The sequence below is a fragment of the Polyodon spathula genome, chromosome 4, assembly GCF_017654505.1.
Source record: "Polyodon spathula isolate WHYD16114869_AA chromosome 4, ASM1765450v1, whole genome shotgun sequence".
NCBI classification, from domain to species: Eukaryota; Metazoa; Chordata; class Actinopteri; order Acipenseriformes; family Polyodontidae; genus Polyodon; species Polyodon spathula.
The window spans coordinates 63,055,748-63,077,917 of record NC_054537.1 but is presented as its reverse complement, the minus strand read 5'-3'; the positions used below and the strand labels follow the sequence as shown (position 1 = coordinate 63,077,917).

General features: G+C 40.4%; 1 protein-coding gene across 6 annotated transcripts in view; it reads left to right on the top strand.

The window, feature by feature from the left end:
• LOC121314718 (RNA-binding motif, single-stranded-interacting protein 3) overlaps nucleotides 1-22,170 on the top strand; it is a 397,361-nt gene that overhangs the window by 210,204 nt on the left and 164,987 nt on the right. For all 6 annotated transcript variants that reach the window (XM_041248292.1, XM_041248290.1, XM_041248289.1 and 3 more), the window contains one exon: nucleotides 16,376-16,434. In XM_041248292.1, the coding sequence (XP_041104226.1) occupies nucleotides 16,376-16,434 (59 nt within the window). The remainder of the gene's footprint in view (nucleotides 1-16,375; nucleotides 16,435-22,170) is intronic.

The following is a 22,170-nucleotide window of genomic DNA, read 5'->3' as shown; positions in this document are numbered from 1 at the left end:
GATCCTTGCGACATGGGGCCGTGCATTACCATGCTGAAACATGAGGTGATGGCGGTGGATGAATGGCACGACAATGGGCCTCAGGATCTCTTCACGGTATCTCTGCATTCAAATTGCCATCGATTTAAAATGCAATTGTGTTCGTTGTCCGTAGCTTATGTCTGCCCATACCATAACCCCACCGCCACCATGGGGCACTACAATTCTAGATGATGCAAAACATAGCTGTACACTGTAGGTGGTACTTCAATTGCATGAAGAGCTCCGTCACATGATGAAACATTGTTCAGGAATGTGCAAATTGCTTATGAGGCAAATAATCATGTTGACAAAATGTGTGGGATCTGCATGGGATTCTTTCATTTTTAGCAATAACCTTAGCTATCAAAGAAAGACTAGATGAAAATTGCTGGAGAGAGGGTAAAGGGGCTTAGTGTTTAAGTAAAAGTTAGGATTTTAGTTTATAATTGAGAATTATGTAACTGTCCTTTTACACACACACATGCACAGTCTGAATTCCTTAATAGATGTGCATCCTTTCAAAACCACCTGTTGTTTCAAGCACCTTAATGTGTAACCATAACTATGTTGTAGGCATTGATTTTCGGTTTTATTATGTTCGGATACCTTCATTTGTGTACATAATTTAGACTTAGAAATCATTACTAAATAAGTTTGACAATTGTTGCATGCATGTAACTAACACTGTGATTCTCAGACAATAACATTCTACAAGCATATTGTCTCATTCAGCTTTAAAATGTTGGACCTTTTCAGGTAAATTAGATAGGTAGACATTCATTTGGAATCTGTTTACCACTGGAGTACCACTAGAAAAGCTACCTGGCATGTAATACAACACTGCCCCTTTATAGTGGTGTAGTCAGGCGCCATAGATAATACACTGTGCAATTCTGTGTTCACTTATATAGAATACAGGTAGTAGCAGCAGCATTATGGACAAATGAGAGTCATGGCCATATGTGATATGGAAAGAAAGAATCAATGCTGTAAATCTCCCTCCCTCCCAGAAAGAACGCATTATAAGGTTGGTAGTACACTTCCCTGTAGACAGGTCGACTCGACGGTGGGCAGAAACAGGAAGTCAGTCATCTCGTAGCTGCACGTACTTGAAACGATTCACATGTGATCAGCTGCGAGCCAGGCAGGGATTGGTTACACAGTGTGCCGGGCTGATTGCAGGGAGGAGTTAGGTAGTACAAGGGGAGACAGCTAGTGAGTACAGACTCTTATGCTGAGTGTTTTACTAAGCAGCCAGAGCCTGTGTTTGTTTTGATTTTGTGTGTTACAGTAGCAGAGGAGTACGCCGGAGATCAGTTAGGCAACCACTGAGCCTTCATCACCGTTCCGCTGCACAGCACAGCAAGTAACCTGCCAATTCATTGACCCTCGCACAGGCAAGAGCACAGTTTCGTCCACAGAGGAATTGTGGATAAAGGAGAGTCTTGTTTGTTTAATTTGTTTTTGTTTTGTTGCTAAAACCCGCCTTGTTTTTTCTTTCCATATACCATTCGAGGTAAAGGGGTGACCTGCTTTCTTTTTGAAAAGTATATATTTTTGTGTTCTAAATTTAATAAACATGGACAGTTTTTGGGAGCAAAAGCTTTGATCTGGACCTTGTATTATTACACCACTTTGCACATCCTGTTACACCATATTATTATGAGAGAGGACTGCACTAGAAATTTGCATTTCTAAACACAGTGTGGCTACAACACAAGCTGCATTAGTGTGAATGTCCCCACACAGCCAACAGATGTCATTATAACACTTTAGCAGTATGGAATGCTGTGGCAGGAAATGGCTGAGCGTTGACATCGGACCAGAAGGAAACACACAAGTCAGGTAGCTGCAGTTTCAACAAAAAGACGTGGCGGGCGCCGTTTATTAAATACATAAATAAATAAAATGTTTAAACAAAAATAAACACTTACAAACAAATCACGAACACAAAATATGATCAGGCTGGGCAATAGCCTTCACTGATCTTTACTTTTAAATGTATTTTCTCCTCTTGCTCCTCACTCACTCTCGTACTCTCCTCCGTACACCCACAACTGGAGTGCAGAGAGCTGCAGGTATTTATGCAGGTGACCTGATTAGCAACAAATTAATCACTTAATTAATTCGGGAGATGGCCACCTTCTGCATGAGGTTTTAAATCAGCAAGTGGCAGAGGACGGGCTGCCAATCTCGTCTCTGCCAGAATAAAATAAAAACAACAACAAAACAAACACACGGTGGTCCACATCATATAATATATATATATATATATATATATATATATATATATATATATATATATATATATATACACAACAAACAAATACAAAATAACATAGGGGCGGCGGGGGAGACCCCTTCTAAAAAATAAATACTGTAAAGGGCTGCTCGCCCTGTTACATAGGTAGGCATCCTTGGGCGGTACGAGGCAGAGCAGCAGCGGACCCTCGGGAGGTGACGGTGGGAGGAGAGCTAGGCCTATCCGTGGTGCGGGGATTGGCCCTCTTCGCAGCCACTGCAGCCGGGCATTTTTCCCCCGTGCTCCCCTCAGCAACCTATGCAGCGGCTGCTGAGGTCCGGCAGCATCCTGCCCTGGTCCCTCCAACGCTGAAGGGAGAGGCAGCTCCTGCTTCTCTCCCTCTAGCGGGGTTGGAGAGAGAGGTAGCTCCTGCTGCTCTGCTCCTGGTGGTGGAGACAGAGGCAGCTCCGGCTGCTCTGCTCCTGGTGAAGGCGGCAGGGGCTCCTCCCCTTCCGGTGACGAAGGCGGCAGGGGCTCCTCCCCTTCTGGCTGCAGTGGGGAAACCAGCAGGCATGCTTCCTCTGCTGGTGGAGGTGGGAGTGGCACGTAGTCCTCTCACGGTGGTGGCAGTGGAACCAGCAGGTATTCTCCCTCTGCTAGTGGTGGTGGTGGGAGTGACAAACAGTTCTCCATTGGCAGTGGAGATGGAACCAGCAGGTATTCTCCCTGCCTGTGGAGGTGGGAGCGACAAGCAGTCCTCTCACGGCGGTGGAGGCAGAACCAGTAGGCATTCTCCCTCTGCTGGCGGGTATCTGGGCTGTGGACGCACCGTCTCCCCCCTCTTGGACCGTGAACGCATTATCTCCCCCCTCTTGGGCTGTGGACGCACAGGCTCCTCCCACTCGGGCGCAGGACATTCAGGCTTCTCCCTCTTTGGCTGTAGACACACCGACTTCTCCCACTCCAGGTCCATGTCCCCTCTCCAGCAGCTGTAAGACCACTTTTCAGGGAGGGGGCAATTAAATTGCTTGTTTTAAAGATACTGTATGACATTAAAGTTAAAATCAAGTACAGTACGTGCCATAGTTACATTTTCAGTACTGGTAACACATTATTTGACAAATGCTCACAACATGCACAACATTACATGTTTCCAGGGTTCAGGTATACTGCACCTGCAAAATTATCAGAATAAGCAGATTTCAGAGATAATAGCCATAATAGCCAAACAAAACAGTAACCACAACAACAAAGTAGTTCTTATTTTCTTTTGTTTACAATGTCAAACGTCATTTCTAAAGACCTGTGCTGCAACCCCGCTGAGTTGCATCCCACTTTAATATCTTATTTTGCTGCTGTTGCACTAGGATTTGCCTATTATACAGACACTGCATAGGAAGCGTGATTTATACTGTAGATTTTTGTTCGACTTTTGAACTGTGAAACCTGTGGTGGTTTTTCTTTTTGACTAAATAAAGCTGTGACATTTACCTGAAATAATAAAATAATTCCCAGTGTTATATGAGTAGATTACAAATATATATTTAATAAATGCTACTATATCTATTGCTAGTTTTGAATCACTCTTAACTTTAAACATTAAAGACAAAAGAAAATGCTGAGTAGCTTGCAGCAGTAAGAGTAAATTTGTTTGACGGTATCTCATTTGATGTGAACCATTAATGCTAATGGAACGCTAGCGATACCTGGACTACAGGTTTTGGCCTTAACAGAAATCTTTGGGTGTAACCATTAACTTGTCCCCCTGCAACATTCAAATGCATGTACGTAAATACCGATTTAATTGTTACATCCACTTAGGGCAGAGTAACGTGTAGCAGAGTGACAGGTTAACGGTTTCACCCGCTGTTCTTAGAGATTAGACATATTTGAGAGCTCTGTTGAGGATACGGATGCTTTAACGTTCCAAGTTTAAAACAAAAACAAAAAACTGAAACAAGAAAAATGCACATTAGTTAAGGTAACTGTATTATTTCATACCAAGTGGCTGCTCTTTAAGAATGGCAAGTTACACTTGAAAATAAAGGCCGCAATTTGATATGAATTCCAATGCTTTGTCTGCCATTGCCAAGTGTTCATTTGAATTCATTTTGCATCCATTACTTAAAAATGTTACAGAGTAACAGTGAACAAGCTTGTAAAAAGTTTAAAGTTTGTTAGAGTACAAAAAAAAAAACTTCTCTCACAGAACAAAACTTTTATGCTGGTGATATTTTAGTAAGAACAGCAACCTCCCCAGACAATTAGTGCATATTTTAACAAAGGAAGATGCACACAGACCTCTTTATATGTCATTAAAGTAGTGCTGAGTTACTGCAGTGTGTCTAATAGCAGGTGGATAGTGTGCTGAAGTACAGCATTGGGGGGTAGCACACAACAAATTATTCCTAATGATGTTGTAGGCATGTTGAGGAAAAGAGGAACATGTTGAACTAGGGAAATCATTTTAACCAGTGAGTAACCAAATTGTTATTAAGAATAAAAATACTCTATGGGGGGAAAAAAGCAATTCCTGATATTTAAACAAGGATAAATATATGTCATGTAAATAAATAAAATATTAGCGTTAAAAAAAAAAGGCTTACGTTGCTGTTTGTGAAACTTCATAACCCACATTTAGCTAAGGGATAATGGCATTACAGTGTTATGAGGTAATAATAGAACTCCCAGAGGCTGAGGGTATTATTGGAACAAGGGAGTTCCATTATTTATTTTATGTATCTTAGTTGGTCTGAAATAATCATTGCTGTCCACAGAAAGAGTGCCATTATAATTCCCAATAAAGAACATCCACTTTGTATCCCTGAAGCAGACCAATTGCATCATTATATTTCTTCCTCCACCTTTACTAAATGTTACTACAGTATGGTTCTCTGAGAAACTAAAGACATTTGTAAGCTTTTGTCAATATCGGTGGGTGACTTTTTACATCAGATTTTTGAGGGTGGTTTTGGGGAGTAAAATGATTCCACGTGTTAACTCTAACGATGCCTCTGTGTTAATGTGGTTTGAGCAAATATTTAATAATATAGTTATGATGTGTACAAACAGGCATGGTTTAAAACATAGTAAACTATTGCTTGTTATAAATAGGCAAGAAAAAGGGGTGTGTTAGAGCTGCAGTACAAATTAGTCTGTTTTGTGAGCAAATAAATTCCATTAGATTGATGGGTTTGTGCCCTACAGATGTTCCAGTGGCAAATATGTACAGAACACTATAATCAAACATTGCATTACTTAAGGCTTGTGGGCCTAATGAAATGGTCAGTGTCTTTAGAGATTCAAACATCTGCTGTGAAGGCATCATACTTTTTTAAGAAATTAGTTAACCCTGGCAAAGCTGTGAGCATTTAAAAGTGCAACATTAAACAAAAAACACTTAAATGTCAGTGTAAAAGAAATAGAAACACCTGCCATAATATAGTTTGTATCGTCCATAACTAGGACTGGACTCACTCGTGTTGAACTTATTCTGGAGGGATACGTGACTGTTTTCTCATTCCTTCTGGAAATTTGGGTGTGGAAATCTTCAGCAAAGTCCTATAGTTATTGAGGCTAAACACCTAACAACCGAGAGCCTACTGTGAGCCCCTATCAAAATCTGAACAGGCGGGAATTCCCGACTTCCATTTATTCAGACAGTTGGTATCAAATGAATCAGTCAACCATTTATATGCAGATGGAGGTCATCCAAGGGGAATGCAGCTGGGCTCTTACAATGCAATAGCATATTGTAATAGAACAGCAAAGAAATGAATGACCTCATGCATGCTGGAACATTTTCCCCACTTTATTGAATAGTTGCATCCTATTAAAACCATAATGTGTCAGCCTTCCTTCTAGCAAAAAGAGCTCCCTGTTTATACATTAATTAAAAAGCCCCATTCACTTTCATTTTGGTTTCACCGAGCAACAGTTCATCACTTGCTTTACTGCTGGAGGGTAATGTAATGATAAGAAATGTTAACATTGCTGTGGAGGTCCACCCTTGGCATGAAATATCACTGATAATCATTGGAGGAAGCTGTTTCATAATGACAGAGAGGAGCTACTTTTTAAAGACTGTCACAGTGCAGCAAGTCATTAAAAAGGTATATGTTAATTGGTAACGTTTTGGGGCTTCTTTCTAATGCATTTAATGTGTTGTTGTGCCTTGATAATGTGACTTCCTATATTTTAAATATATAAATTAGTATGAGAATATGAGAAAATGTGCATGTAAAGCTGTATTGTCCCAATCAGTGAGTTTGTTATATGATTTGATATGATCAATTGGATGCTAGCAATGAAGTTGGAAGTTTTTATCGGTATGAAATACTGGAGTTATTTTAACTAATGTATTGTTTTTGTTGTTTAGATCCACATTGTATATTTGTCCCAGTCATCACATCCCGTGGACTTTTAAAACTCAGAAGCACACCTCAGACAGACTAATCTCAGCTAATCTCCAAGTACAACAAGCAGGGCCAGATGTTCTCATATCAGTTTGTAGCAGGGCGGTAGGAAAGCCCTGCTTAAATATATTGTGTTTATTTTTAGAACGAGGTCTCCCCCTCCGTCCCTGTGTTATTTATTGTATTTGTTTATTGTGTTTTATTTTGTTTATAGATGTCCAAATGCCGTGTGTTATTGCTTTGTAGCGTGGATTGGAAGCCCCATCCACACTAAAAACCTTGTGTTAATGTGTGGCTGTCGGCTAGTGCATTGTTAAACTAGCCGGCAGTCACACAAATTAATGAACTCATACAGATTGTGGCCGAGGGGTAATAAAATAATTACAAACTAGTTAAATCCCTCAGCCACGGTATTTAAGTCTGCAGCTCTCCCTGCTCTGGGTGGGTGTTCGGAGGAGGAACTGGAGAGCGAGATGAGAGACAGAGAGAGATAATTAAAATAAATCAGGATCAGTGAAGGCAGTTGCCCAGCCTGGCCTTAGGTCTATTTGTATTTTGTGTTCGAGATTTGTTTTATTTCAGACCTCTGCGAGCAAGTGTTTATTTTTGTTTAAATATTTTATTTATTTTTGTATTCTTTAAATAAAACGGCGCACGCGCCACTGCACCGAACCCGTCTGTTGTTGTTCCTCCTTCTGGTCTGAGTCACCGCAACGCCATTTCCTGCCACACGTGGTATCCAGTGTGGGATTACCAGCGCCTCCTGGACTCAGGCCAGAAGAGGTACCTCAGTTTCGTTTTTTTTTAATTGTTATAATTAATTTTTGGAGTGAGGAATACCTGCTGGTTCCACCTCCACCGCCGTTGGAGGACTGCTTGTTGCTCCCACCTCCACCATCAGAGGGAGAATACCTGCTGGTGTCACCTCCACCACCGTGGGAGGACTACATGCATCTCCCACCACCATCAGCGGAGGGAGTATACCTGCTGGTTTCCCCACTGCAGCCAGAAGGGGAGGTACCTTCGTTGCCAGAAGGGGAGGAGCCCCTGCTACCTTCATTGCCAGAAGGGGAGGAGCCCAGGCCGCCTTTGCTGCCAGAAGTCGAGGAGCCCAGGCCCCTTTGCTGCCAGAATGGGAGGAGCTCCTGCCTTCTTTGCTGCCAGAAGGGGAGGAGCCCCTGCCTCCTTCGCCAGGAGCAGAGTAGCAGGAGCTGCCTCTGTCTCCACCGCAACCAGGAGCAGAGTAGCAGGAGTTGCCTCTGTCTCCAACCTCGCTAGAGGGAGAGAAGCAGGAGCTGCTTCTCCTTTCAGCATTGGAGGGACCAGGGCAGGATGCTGCCGGACCTCATCGGCCCCTGCATAGATTGCTGAAGGGAGCACGGGGGAGAAACGCCTGGCCACAGTGGCTGCGAAAAGGGCCAAACCCCTCACCACAGCTAGGCCTGGCTCTCCTCCCACCGTCGCCTCCCAAGGGTCCGCTGCTGCCCTGCCTCGCACCGCCCAAGGATGCCTGCCTCGCACCGCCCAAGGATGCCTGCCTCATACCGCCCAAGGATGCTACATCCGCATCGCCTAGGGCTGCCTGTCGCTCCTCATCGCCTAGGGCTGCCTGTCGCTCCACATCTCCTGGAGCTGCATGTCGGTCCGCTTTGCCTAGGGCTCCTTCTCTCTCTCTTTTATTCCCTGGGGTCGCTGAGGGTCTCGCTTCGCCTGGGGTCACTGAGGGTCCCACTTCGCCTGGGGTCGCCAAGGGTCCCGCTTCGTCTGGGGTTGCCTATCTCTCCTCTGCTTCGCCTAGGGTCGCCGAGGGTCCCGCTTTGCCTGGGGTCGCCGAGGGTCCCACTTCTCCTGGGGTTGCCTGTCTCTCCTCTGCTTCGCCTGGGGTCACTGAGGGTCCCGCTTCTCCTGGGGTCGCTGAGGGTCCCGCTTCGCCTGGGGTCGCCGAGGGTCCCTCTTTGCCTGGTGTTACCCACCTCTCCTCTGTTTCGTCCGGGGTCGCTGAGGGTCCCGCTTCGCTTGGGGTCGCCGAGGGTCCCGCTTCGCCTGGGGTTGCCTGTCTCTCCTTTGCTTCCTCTGGGGCCTCTGCCGGCACTGCTTCGTCTGGGGCCACTGCCTGGCTTGCACCGCCTGGAGTCGGTACTAGTCCTGCAGGACTGCAGGAAGCACTGGGGCCGGCACCTCGGAAAAGGGAAGCTACCTGCTACAAAGAAGGAAGGGGAGGTCAGGCGACCAGCTCCCCCAGCTGCACTTTCGTGGCAGGAGGAACAGTGGTTGAAGCCCCGGAAGAGGGAGCTACCAGCCACAAAGGAATGGGGGGAAAAGGACCTCCCACCATGGCCTCCACCATCGACACCTTGCTCCCCCTCTTCCGGGACTTTGAGACTAAGGGGGGTGGTGGCCGTTGGGGCCATGTGTGCTTCGCACAAGGAGGGGGATATGTAGCAGGGCAGTAGGAAAGCCCTGCTTAAATATATTTTGTTTGTTTATTTTTAGAACAAGGTCTCCCCCTCCATCCCTGTGTTATTTATTGTATTTGTTTATTGCGTTTTATTTTGTTTATAGATGTTGGCGAACGGCGTGTGTTATTGTTTTGTAGCGTGGATGGGAAGCCCCATCCACATTAAAAACCTTATGTTAATGTGTGGCTGTCGGCTAGTGCGTTGTTAAACTAGCCGGCAGTCACATAAATGAATGAACTTATGCAGATTGTGGCTGAGGGGTAATAGAATAATTACAAACTAGTTAAACCCCTCGGCCACAGTATTTAAGCCTGCAGCTCTCCCTGCTCTGGGTGGGAGGAACTGGAGAGCAAAAGGAGAGAGAGATATTTTAAATAAATAAGGATCGGTTAAGGCAGTTGCCCATCCTGACCTTAGGTCTATTTGTATTTTGTGTTCGAGATTTGTTTTATTTCAAACCTTTTATTTTGTTCTGCGAGCAAGTGTTTATTTTTGTTTAAATATTTTATTTATTTTTGTATTCTTTAAATAAAACGGCGCACGCGCCACTGCACCGAACCCGTCTGTTGTTGTTCCTCCTTCTGGTCTGAGTCACCGCAACGCCATTTCCTGCCACACGGTTGCATAGGCCTCATAGATTTTAGGCATGCCTTTGCTCCAGCAAACGTTTTTATTAAAATGGAGAAGTCTAAGGAGTTTACCATCTCAGATTCCATGCATAACAGAGTGTTAAGTCTTTCTTTAACCATCGTAGCACGTAAAGCACTTTTTATCCCTTTTAAATGTGAAAAAGACCTTTCATCCCTGCAGTTAAAGGTTGGCATTGTCAGATAAATGCGTAGTACAATACAAACATTTGGAAATGCTGTTTGCAAATTATGCATGTTCACTATGGTCAGCATTTGCAGTGGTGTAGGCAGAGCTTGTGATGACGGCTTGGAGGTAAGCACCTTAAGAAATGAGCAACACTATACCCATTCATCAAAAATCTCATCACTGAGGTCATCTGAATAGAATTCGATACATTTTTTAAGAGACTTTAACAGCAACACTGTCACGGTCATCTGTTAAAAAACTGAAACGGCTGTTTGTTTTTGAATATGCATGAATTATTCTGTTTAGATGCTGACAAGTGTCAACTACGACATAGAACGAGTCAACTTTGAACTTGGTGGTCTTTTAATGGTGGTATTTCTCCTAATTGCTTTGTTGCGATGCCACAAACTCCACCAGTGACTTCAACAGTGCCACAGTTGTGCTTAAGTCCAGTTTCTTGTTTCAGGTATGCTTGTGAGGATTTTACTCCAAAATACTGTCGTAAATGCAGTCTCCAATTGTTCTATGGTTTGGACTAATGAGTTTGCCTATGCTTGTGTGTCACTCTTCTGCAGAGTGTCTACACCAAGAGCCTGCAGGACAGATCGATATCTTTTGTAGTTGAGCGATAAGCTGTGATGAAGTTTTCTCTTCTTGTCATCAGATGTCTTGAGGTTCAGAGAATCTTGCAAATTAAAAAAAATGGAACTGCATCAGTGCGGCAGCACAATCGGATTATGGGTAGCTCATGCATAAGATGTTGATTGCAATTACCTGAACTTGTACACCACAATAAGTACCAGATATGTTACTGACGTTGTATGTTTGACCTCTGCAGTCAATTTAGATTGATATTTAATTTGTCACATACGATTTCATTGATAGCACTAAATAGATGAAGACCATTATGCAATGTAACTGAAACAAACATTAAGAAGCGTTCCATGGTTATTCAGCAGGTCGCTCACAGTGAATGGCAGCTGATCAATATGACTAATATCCGGAATTTACATTGCAGAAAAAGTTCCAGTTTTAACTGATCAACAATGTTCTGCTTTACTTTGTCAGACATGAGCTTGATGAACTCTTCACAGAAGGACGACTGAAAAATAAACAGTTTGTACTTTTCTAAAATGTTATAGTGTAGTTTGTCCTGCCAAGGAACTCAAAATCAGGATGAGGGACTATAAATGAGCGAGTGCAAGTTAGATGCCTCTGCCACAGTAAAGTGATTTGAGAGCGTACTTCCACCCCCTGTTCAAATCAAACTATTTCTTTATTTTATCCAGCATGCCAGTTTTAAACACTTTCTCTGGAGCCCTTCATTTTCAGTAGTTAAAGCGAATCAGTGTTTATGTTTTATGTTGAGTCTTTAGATTTTGTCATGCACTTACTGTTAATGAAAGGGTGATGGGCTGCTGCTGGATGGCTTTCAGTGCTGCAGCTGAACCAGTTCTGTCAGGAAATCTGTCAGACACTTGTCACTGACTTATTGGCAGCTGAAACAAAATAAACTTTTGCTAGGTCTAGAAACCAAAGCGCTCAATTAATTTTCCATTTATGCCAAACAAAATTGCATTTATTTGTACTTTCCTGAAAACTTCAGTCCACATGAATTAATTGCATAAAAAAGACACTTGTGGGGGTACCTCTGGCTCATCCTGTAAAGGCACTACTGAGGAATCTGCTGGCAACATTGAAATTGAGCATATATATCGACAAAATGAAATTAAAGGAAAAAAAAGCAATCATACAATACCTCGTATTGGCTGTTTTGGGGCTGGTGAGAAAAATAGCCCTAAAACAGCTTTTCCACTTTGTAACTCTTTCAGTACTTTTGTTTCTGTACTCCTGCTTTGCAGTGCAAACTGCTGCTCCAGCGAATCAGATTCTTGCCATCTACCATTTAATACAAATTTAATACATTTAATACATTTAAATCCTTCTTGCTGGTGTGAGCGGCAGACGAGACAAGGACAACACAGAAAAGGCTGTTTTAGGGCTGTTTTGGTCCCCGTGCAATCTCTTTCATTTTTTGATTGTTATTACAGACTCATTTTAATCATATTGTTACTTTTTAAAATGCTGATTCCCTAAATAACAAGGCTATCTTTCTTAACTAATATATTTTGGAAAATGGGTTTAACTTTGTTGCTTTCACTGAAACTTGCACTCTCCGGGAGATTTCTCCTCCTTGCATCTGGCTACACCTCCTAATTACTCTTTTCTTGACAAACCTTGCAATTCAGGAAGGGTAAATCCTATTATTTTTCTTTTGAATATCTTGCAGTCAAACTTGCATTTCCATTATGTTTTATTCTTGTGGTACTTTATCATCCACCTAAAGCTAATTATACTTTTTTTTTTTTCCTGAATTCTCAAAATTTTAACTGTGCTTTATTTGCTTACCACTAAACATTATTATTGGTGACTTTTATTTTCACATGGATTCCCCTACTTCAGCATCATTGATTGTTTTGAGCTTTATCAACACATTTGATACCCAACTCATAACCATGGCCATATTCTAAATCTTGTACTAACCTCTGGTCTTCAAGTTCTTGACCTCCACGTCAGTGACATTGTTGTATCTGACCACTGCCTTGTTTCAACTGATCTTAACCTATTAAGTACATCAACTCCCAAGAACAAAAACTTATCTATTTCATACCACTCTAAATATTGCCTTGATGCCGGTATGACTAATTTGATCTCTACATCTCTATCGGGCCTTTTCCTGTATTGTTGATCTGTATAACAATTATCTTACAAACATCTTGGACACTGTGGCACCTTTACAATCTAGATTAATTTGTTCTGATCATTACTCCCCCTGGTTTACTCCTTAGCTTCGTGAAATAAAAGCCCAGGGCCATCGCATTGAGCGTAAATGGCGATCTACTGGTCTTAAAGCAATGCAGGAAGAACACACACACAACTATATTCTTGTCCTTTATGAGGCACGGTCACTTTACTACACTAAGATTATCAGGGATGGTTGTAACAATCCAAGAACACTATTTAAAACCTTTAATGTTCTCCTAGGTTCAAATACTGCCTCAAATATACCCTCTTCTTTTAGTGCTACCAACTTTGACTCCATTGTATGTTCTTTTTCTAATTCTGGAACTTACGCTTGTCCTCCCTCCTCAGTGTTGTCTAATACACATAAGCTTATCCATTCTCCTGTACTAACCCAGATGAGATTCTAGTTTTTGTGTTTATGTCCTGGCTTTATGATTAGTCTTTGTATTTCTCTTTTAGGTATTGTGTTTTTTTTTTTAACTGTGTAAAGTGCCTTGAGATGTGCAGGTCTGCACATGATAAGGCACGAGATATAAATCAAAATTGTTGTTATATATATTAAAAAAAGAAAAAGAAAATGCAGTGCACAGGCAGAGATTGAATCGGGCACCTCCAGCACAGTGTCTACAGAGCCGATCTGCTATATAAGAGAGCCGCGACCCCTTACGAGTGTCTCAATATTGTCGTGTTGCGTCACCTACCAGTCCTGACCCCTACCCCATGAATGCTACAGTCTATTAATGTGTAGCATTGGCTACTAAAAGCATACTTTGACACAAGTATACATATAGCCTGTTATATATAACTTAAAAATATATTAGTCATATATTAAATACTGCAATTATGTTCCATAAGGGTAATACATAATTACTGTACAACTTTAAATATATTCTCAATTATTTCATAATATTTTTAATAAATCATTTTAACCGTAATTGTAATATTTTGCCGTTAGATCATTTTTTCGCTGTGGAAGCGATTTGATCAGTGTGGGTGTATCGTTTTCCGTATTGTTATAATGTCACGAAACTCATTCCAACGATACACGAATATATTGCAATGGCAGCAATGGTAGCCTGTATATATATAAAAAAATAGGTACAAGTAAATAGGTCTTTTATATGTAAACTATAGTTACATGGATTTGTGATTATGAATGGTTCCGTTACAAAAGTTGTCAATACATTTTGGGATTTTTCACATTTGTTTCGCTTAGTACGGTACTATAAATCGTGAGTCTATAGAAAGGGTTAGACTAACTGTGAGGCGTGTGAGTACAAATGGATTTTCCAGACAGTGATTTACGTGTAACAATTAAAATTTTATTTAATATTACACGAGAAAAAAAAGAAAAATAATAAAGAAGGATGTGAGGGAGGGAGTGTGAGAGTAATCAAAAATAAAGGAACGGAAGCCTCCTAGTCCTCTTCACGTTCTGCTTCAATCCAGAAATAAAACAAAAAGGAATAAAAACAGAAAAGAACCAAGTTAGTAAGGCCTCCGTTCGTGACACAGTCCAACCTCCCAAGTACTTCCCTCCAGCCTTTTTTTTCCCCGCCTCTATTCCTTAGGACCAAACCCCGAACACAGTAGCACGTTCCCTTTAGTTATCAAACCCCGCCCCGGTAGTCAGTGGATCACCAATCCCAAACTGACAGGTATCCTTAATTTCACTTGACTCCAGTGGCTGGAATTTACATACTCGTACTTCCGCCCCTCACCAAGGTGCCGCCCCTCAAAAAGATGACTTTTGTCACGGTCACAAGACCTTGGTAAGGGAAATCCAGAGTTGGTTTGATGCCTTCTACTGTTGGGAGGCTGAATTGCAGACCGAAACCCCTTTGACTCATCACACTAACTTAGTCTCGCACTTAGTATTCTCTAGAGGGCAGCAGCAGTTATTTTTGGGTTTGTTGCAATTGAGACCTTTTTTAGTACACAGCTGGGGACTAACTTCGGCTGCCAAGTTCGTTGCAATTGGTATTTAACTTGCGTACTAGTTTAGTACGGAGCTGCGTACTAACCATACCATCCCCAGTTAGCACACTGTTTTTAGTTTGTTGTAATAGACCTAACGTGAATGAGGATGAAAGCTTGTTGACACTTGTTGAGTCCCGCTCTGGGCTATGAAATTGATGGTAAACACATGGGAGCAAATTAAGCCTGACCTTTCATTGCTGTGCTGAAGTTCAATAAGCCTTGGTAGCAGTAAATAGAGATGCAATCAGAAGCTTATTTCCTATGTGAATATCGTACATAACATTAATAGTACTGAACTAGGGAATATTAAGATACATTCTAGTCGAAATGTCTGGTTGAATATCAGGCAGATAATAATCAACAATAATCCATGTAATGAAAACACCTTCGAAATGAAATGCAAGAAAAGACAATTGAAAAAAATGAATCATTATACAAAGTGAATAATAATTTAAGCATTGAGGAAACTTTATTAATAAAAGGCAAGATAATTTTGAAATTGTTCATCAGATTCTGCCATCAGTATAGAAATGAGCAAGGAAAGCATGTTAGTAACTTGCAAGCCACATTAGACTCCAATAAAGAGCACCAGGCCAATACTTGATTAATTAACGTTTAATTGAGTCTTGCTCAATAAAAACAAAAATACAAATGGAGGTCAATATTATTAATAATATTAACTGATTCATTATTGCAACTCTAGCAGTATTGTTCTTTATGTATTACTGCAATTTTTGTAATCACAATTGTTTTATTTATTTGTTTTCATGTATGTTCTGATGCACCGTTGATTATGTTTCACTTCCTGTTTATCTGTTGTACACTTGCAGTTTATTAAGTGTTCTTACAACACCACGTCTCCACGGAGCGAATTCTGAAGTACATTCACCATGATAATGTTCTACACATTGACACACTACACCATGACTTTTACCAGTATATTTTATAATAGTCATCACAGTATGAGAAATGACACCTGACCAGTTTGAAACACCCTGTCCTTGAGGTCCTCTCATCAAAGACCTCCGAGGCCAGAAACCCAAAGCTAAGGTCGGCCAGGGTGTCCTCGGCTCACCGCACACCAGCGACCTCTGTAGACTGGCCAGGTGCCTGTGGGCTTGCCTGTAAGCTGCCCAGAGCTGCGTGATCTCTGACGCCGTAGCTATGGATTGACTGCATGGTGGGCCTGCAGAATGAAACGAAGCAGTCTGCTGACGACAAATGTTTTGGAGGACAGGGTGTGTTAGTCTTCGCTGCTCCCTAAATACAATTGGCCATTTCAAATAAAAACAATTAAAAAAAACAATTAAAAAAAAAAAAAAAAACAGGTTGACTGTTTATTATTATTATTATTATTATTATTATTATTATTATTATTATTATTATTATTATTATTATTATTATTATTATTATAGTGCCCTTTGTGTATCAAGGTTATGAAAATCAAACATGCAACAGTGAATATGACTCTCTATAGTGTATTTTGGTATGTAAAAGTGTGTTACACACCAGAGTGCCCCTACAAGCTATACTGGGATGCTGTTAGCTGGCATTTCATTCTACTTGCCCAAAAGAGAGTATGTACCTACCATTACCAAGTATTTCTAAGTATTTCTTGTACTTTTTTTTCTTTTCAGCTATGGAAAAATAGTGTCAACAAAGGCCATCCTAGACAAAAACACAAATCAGTGCAAAGGTATGTATGTGGCTTTTTCAGATATGTTTTATTGTGCATAGTCTCCTACTTCCCTAAATGTTATGAATTGTACAGTTAACCCTTTGAGGTCAATTACAATTTTCCCTTTCCAGTCTGATGTCGAACCCTATCCGACATCATCAAAAAGACGTAAAGCACAGGTCTCTATCATTTTTTCTCTGGAAAAAGCTGAGAAAACCTTTCAATGGCCAAGTGAGACCGATAGGAGCTGAATGAAGCCGAAAAAAAAAAGGCGTATCTCATAGCCACATGCATTACAGAGATAACATGGACACAAACAAAGGAGATAGCTGCTTCCGCATCCACTGTTCAAAGAATATCACTGACATCTTCAGAGCTTTTTGAGATGTTATAGTAATAAAATAATGACTTGGATTGCATTATTGAGGAGTTTGGTGATAAAACGAGTGATCAGGAGAGGATTTATCAGTATGCACGTCTAGAGGTATGTGAAAAATGCAGTTAACAAGGTGGGGCTTGGCTGGAGATACAGTACTGAGTGTCCTTTTGCAATTGAATGCCTTTTAAACCTGTTTTACTCTGAAAAAAATAAATAAACAGCGAATGTGAAAATAAATTGGACCTGACGTGCCTGACAAGCACTGAATAAATGGCCCGCAAAGGGTTAAGTCCGTTTTTGTGAAAGGGTTGCAGTTTAGGGTCTTATTTAAAATGCATTGTTTTAAGCAACAAAAAATAAATAAACAAGTTACTAAGGAAGCGTCAAGGTTCGAATCGATGTTTCGACTGAAGGCCTCGACTGAAGGCCTCTTTTCAGGAAATGCTCAACAACTGCCCTTTCTTTCCCAAACACCGATATTTCATTAAGGTCTGTTGCTTTTTTCTTTGTATTTCCTTTTTATTTTCCTGTATCAATCTTTTAAGGCAGCAGTTCTTCGACCTTACTGTGGTAAATAGACTGCAGCATTATGCGCAATCAATCTACTCTACCAGAGGCACTGACTTTCAGAAAAAGCAATGGATCTAGGGAATTAAAAGTCACTCACCTATGAGGCATACAAACTACTTTAATAGTCTTAAAGTTCTTTTTGCTAGAACACATATAATGGAAAATATATAAGCACCAACTGAGATGCTACATATTGTCTAAAATATATAACTCATTGTATATACAGTTAGGGAGGATGAGGGGAGGTAGGTCAGATGCAATAGCTGAGGTATGGTCCAGGAGGTCAGCCGCTTCAAGGTGAGCCATAACTGCCTCATCCCTGAGCAACTGCTATCCCTTTTGGAGAGCAAGAGAGCAGTGTTAATATCTACTGAAGCTTGGTTTCTGTGCCTCTTTTGCACTTAATAGACAAGGGCAAGACCTTTATGATGTGAATATAGTCAAAAGTAAAGTGAAGTCCGCTCTGTTTCAAAACTGCCCATGCTGAGTGCATCAAACAAACATGTGTCTAGGGGATGCTATTTTTGGACCAGTCCAAAGAACACAAGAGAGAAAAGTAGTTTGTTTCTTTTGCATGGAAAGACTTCATGAGACTTGTGGCCAAGTCAACCCATTTTCTCTAGGATTGCCCCTCTTGTGTCTTTCTTTCTCCATGACCTGTCGGGTTGATAAGCCCAAATTTATTAGAAAACAGTTACCACGGCAACAAGACTTATCCCCTTAGTTCCAATGCACCTGCTTTAGTGGAGATGGGTGCCGACAGCATCACAGACAAAATAAAAATTCAGTTTATTGTACTTGCAAGCTTCTTTGCTAAGAACAGAACAGAAGAACACTGTGCCAGTGTAAAGTGTCTCTTGTCAATGTCCTAGGGAAAATATAAAGACAATACCACTTGTTGAAGGTACACTTACAAATGCATATGGCTGCAATATATAATTGATTAACATTTTTCATGCAACACTTTTTTGCACTAAATATTGGTTTATGACTCTTCCATGGCTACCACTTATCAGAGCCATGTCACAATTTGTTTTTCCCTGGCTATAGGGATACAGTGGCCCATACTTATGTAATTAGATCATAGAAATAGTACAATACTGATTCCTGGTACCTAATTACCTGTATCATGGGACTCCCTTTGTAGCATACAGAACTTCATACAAGATTAATTGTTTTACCAGCTGCACAGAGCATCAATATAGCAAGAATATGCTTCACCCAATCATAAGGAACTTTGCTTGATGATTTTGTTTTACAGAGGGATTTGGTGGAATAAGTTATGGCTCCTGCTTATCTGTATGATTGTATATAGAAAGAAAGTCTTACACTAAAATGAGGGTTACTAAAAAGTAAATGGATAGATAAAAAAGCAGTGAATTGTTTTTCATTACGGAGCAGAGGTATCTGAAGACTGGTGTGTTTCAAACAAACAACATGAGTAATTGCTGTTTCACAGTGTAGTTTCCATACCTCATACCAAAGGAATGCAGAGCAGTTAATCTGCCAGCAGTCTGTGCGGCCGTCTTTTTCCAAGTATGAATTTACTGTCCCACTGCAGTAAACTGTTTAATGATAGCGTAATGTACATAGGCTTTTCTTGGTTATTGGTAAAGTAAGCAAAGATTTTAATAAATCAGGAGACACATTAATACAAAATAAGTTCAAACTGAAACAAACTTTGAAAAGCAAAGACTACAAACAATGCACTGTGTGTCTTCTTTTAACGCGTATTAAAGTACTTTATTCAGTAAATAGATTGTCAAGTCTTATATTGTAAGACTATCTGTGGCAGTAAAGAAACATTGAAGCAATAGACAGGAGCAAAATACGTTGTACAGCAGTTTATTTAATTAAACTTTTTTTTTTTTTTTTAATCAAGATACCTCGGGAGCTAAGCACGGCTTAAAGGGATTTTTATTATATCTTTTTTTTATTTTGTAATTTGTTGACAAATATGTATATAAACTAAAGGGGATTTATATGTGTAGTCAAGATTTCTTAACTAACAAACATTGAAAAGTAGTAGGGAATATAAATATACAGGTTTAAACATATATCAGTGCAAAACGGTCATCACCATGTCTTTTGGAGAAGCTGAATGATACTTTCCTTTCTGAAGATCAACCACTGACAGTAAAATGTGTTTGTGTGAGAACATTATATAGGTGTCTAGTTAGAGTCATATATTTTTTCTTTATTTCATTTAAAAAAGAAAAAAAATCTATTCTTATTAAAATTTAGACATAGCTGTGGTGGGTTGTGTTCAAAGAAGGGAGCCTCGCCACACGTTTACAAGAAAATCCCCAAAAGGTCGGACCACAGGCATTAAGATACTGCAGACTGAGGGGACATTTTCCCTCAATGAACTGAGATGCCAAAGGAAATGACTCCAGCATTTAAAGGACTTCCATTTCCTGTGTGGAAGATAGCTCTAGTGCTGAGACACTATTCCAGTTGTCACTCAGTTAAGGGAACTGAGAGATTAGGATAGAAAATGTAGCCCTTTCGTAAACAAATTCTATTTTATTTTAGATCCATTCTGCCTGATACAGATGTAAATATCCTAGCCCTCTCCCTTACTGTTCTTAGCAGTGGTGACTGACCAGGGGAAAGCTGGCCTTAAGCTGCACTTTGTGTTTGAGCAGCTCTTTACACAAGTCTGCAGGGGTTTGACGCCAGTGCCGGAGTGTCTTAAGATCAGATTTGCTAAATCTTTGTGTTGTTCTATTGCAAAAACTGCTTATCTATGCAGTGTAGAGTTGCTGTACCATATGCATTCCCCCCTTTCTAATCTTTTCCAGACATTCCCTGGTGGGCTCATCATAGCTGTAAAGTCTGTATATTTAAAGTTATATTTACATTTAAAAAGGTAGGTAGCTGATTAACTTACTAAGCATAAGTTATTTTTTATGTAAGCAGTATAATAAAAAGCATTGTGGAAAAAGAAAATCATGAGATGAAACTGAGTTAAAGATGTATTGTTTAACTCCCCAATGCTGCAAATAGTAACAGGATCCTACTTGTTTGGTTTTGATGTAATTCTTTCGTTGGGGGTGGGGGGGGGGGGGGGGGGTGGGGGGTGTGGGGGGGGGGGGGGTGGGGGGCAATTACGTTGAATCTTATCAACAGACTAAAAGGAATTATAGTATATTTTACTCGCCATTTGATCATGACTGTGGGATATTGCCGCTTCAGTACCTGCTTGTGTGAATATGATTGTTTATATCTGAGTGTTATATGTCGAACAGTTATTTGTGAATCTGCATATCCACAAATACTGCCAGGTTCCTTACATATACTGCCAGGTGTTCTTTTTATTTTGAAAGTCACATTGACAAATGTTTTGGCTAATGATATCTTTAGTTAGATTGTTTGCCTAATTGTTGAAAATGGTAACACTCACAATCCATTATGACAACACTAAAGGTAAATTAGTTCTAGAATAGATGTGTGTGTGTGTATGTGTGTTACTGTATTGCTTTCTCAGTGCCATTAGTGACACTCATGTCCATATGTTTTAGTTCTTAGCACATATGAGCCAAAGCATTTGAATAATTTATCATTCATCAATAGATTATCACATATCATTTTTGGTGGTAAATTTATTTGCCAGCTAAGCTAACATTGGTAAAGAGTTTTTTGCTAATGTAAGCTGACTTTAGGGATTGCTAAAGGTCATGTTCTGTGACCTCTTTACTTTTAACCGACTGGCAGTATTGATCCTGCACATCATAAAATTGCTCACCGCGGTAGTTATATATAATTTGTGGCATTTTGTGCAAATGTTTTTTTTTTTTTTTTTTTTCCTTAAGATATCTTGAAACCTAAAAAACTTAACATCAATAACTCTAGTGATGTACAGCTTATTTTTACCATTGTTTCAGTGAATAGCTTATCTATTGCAGAGTTGGTGAGTTTGCATATTCAATTGCATATTTGATTTGTTGAGGACATAAGTTACACAAATCCGTTTCAGATCCTACAGTATGAGTGTATATGGTGACTTACTGGTAGGCTGTTCTATTGAAGCCTATATCCAACTTTTGTTCTTATATGTAAGTGGGGCTACCAGTGGTTCCATCTGCAGGCTGCACATTTTACCAAATGCGCAATCGAATGTCAGCTCATGGCTGCATCCCAATTACTACATCGGCATTTTTTCCTTTTATCGAACTATAGAACCCTGAAGTGAGGCCTAGCCTAAAAAACTGCCCAGATCTGTGGGGCATCTGACCAGTAGGGGTCGCTGACGTGTGAATAGGTAAATTATCCCCAGCTGACACCTCCCAAACCCTGCAGGAGCACACAAACCAATGCAGCGCTCTCCTCCCTATCAATCAATCAGTCAATCTTTATTTTTATGTAGTGCCTTTCGCAATACATCGCCGCAAAGCGCTTGATAAGGATACAAACATTAATAAATATTACCAAAAAGAAACAATAAGCAGTACAAATTAACAGCAGAATAAAAACAAAACAATAAAACAGTAAAACAAGCAAGAAAGGGTAAGAAAACATTTTAAGAGATATAAGATAGATTATAAAAATGTGTTTTTAATCTAGTTTTAAAGGCAGCGCAGTGGGAGCTTTCCTTACAGGGCTAGGCTGGTCATTCCACAATTAAGGGCCTTATAGCTGAATGCTCCACCTGTGCTTAATTTTCTGAATTTTGGGAATAGTAAGTAACCTGTCATCCTGTGATCGGAGTGAGCATCTAGGAACATATGTGGTTAAAAGATCATTTAAGTGAGATTGGGCAAGACCATTTAAAGTCTTATAGGTTAAAAGGAGCACCTTCAGAT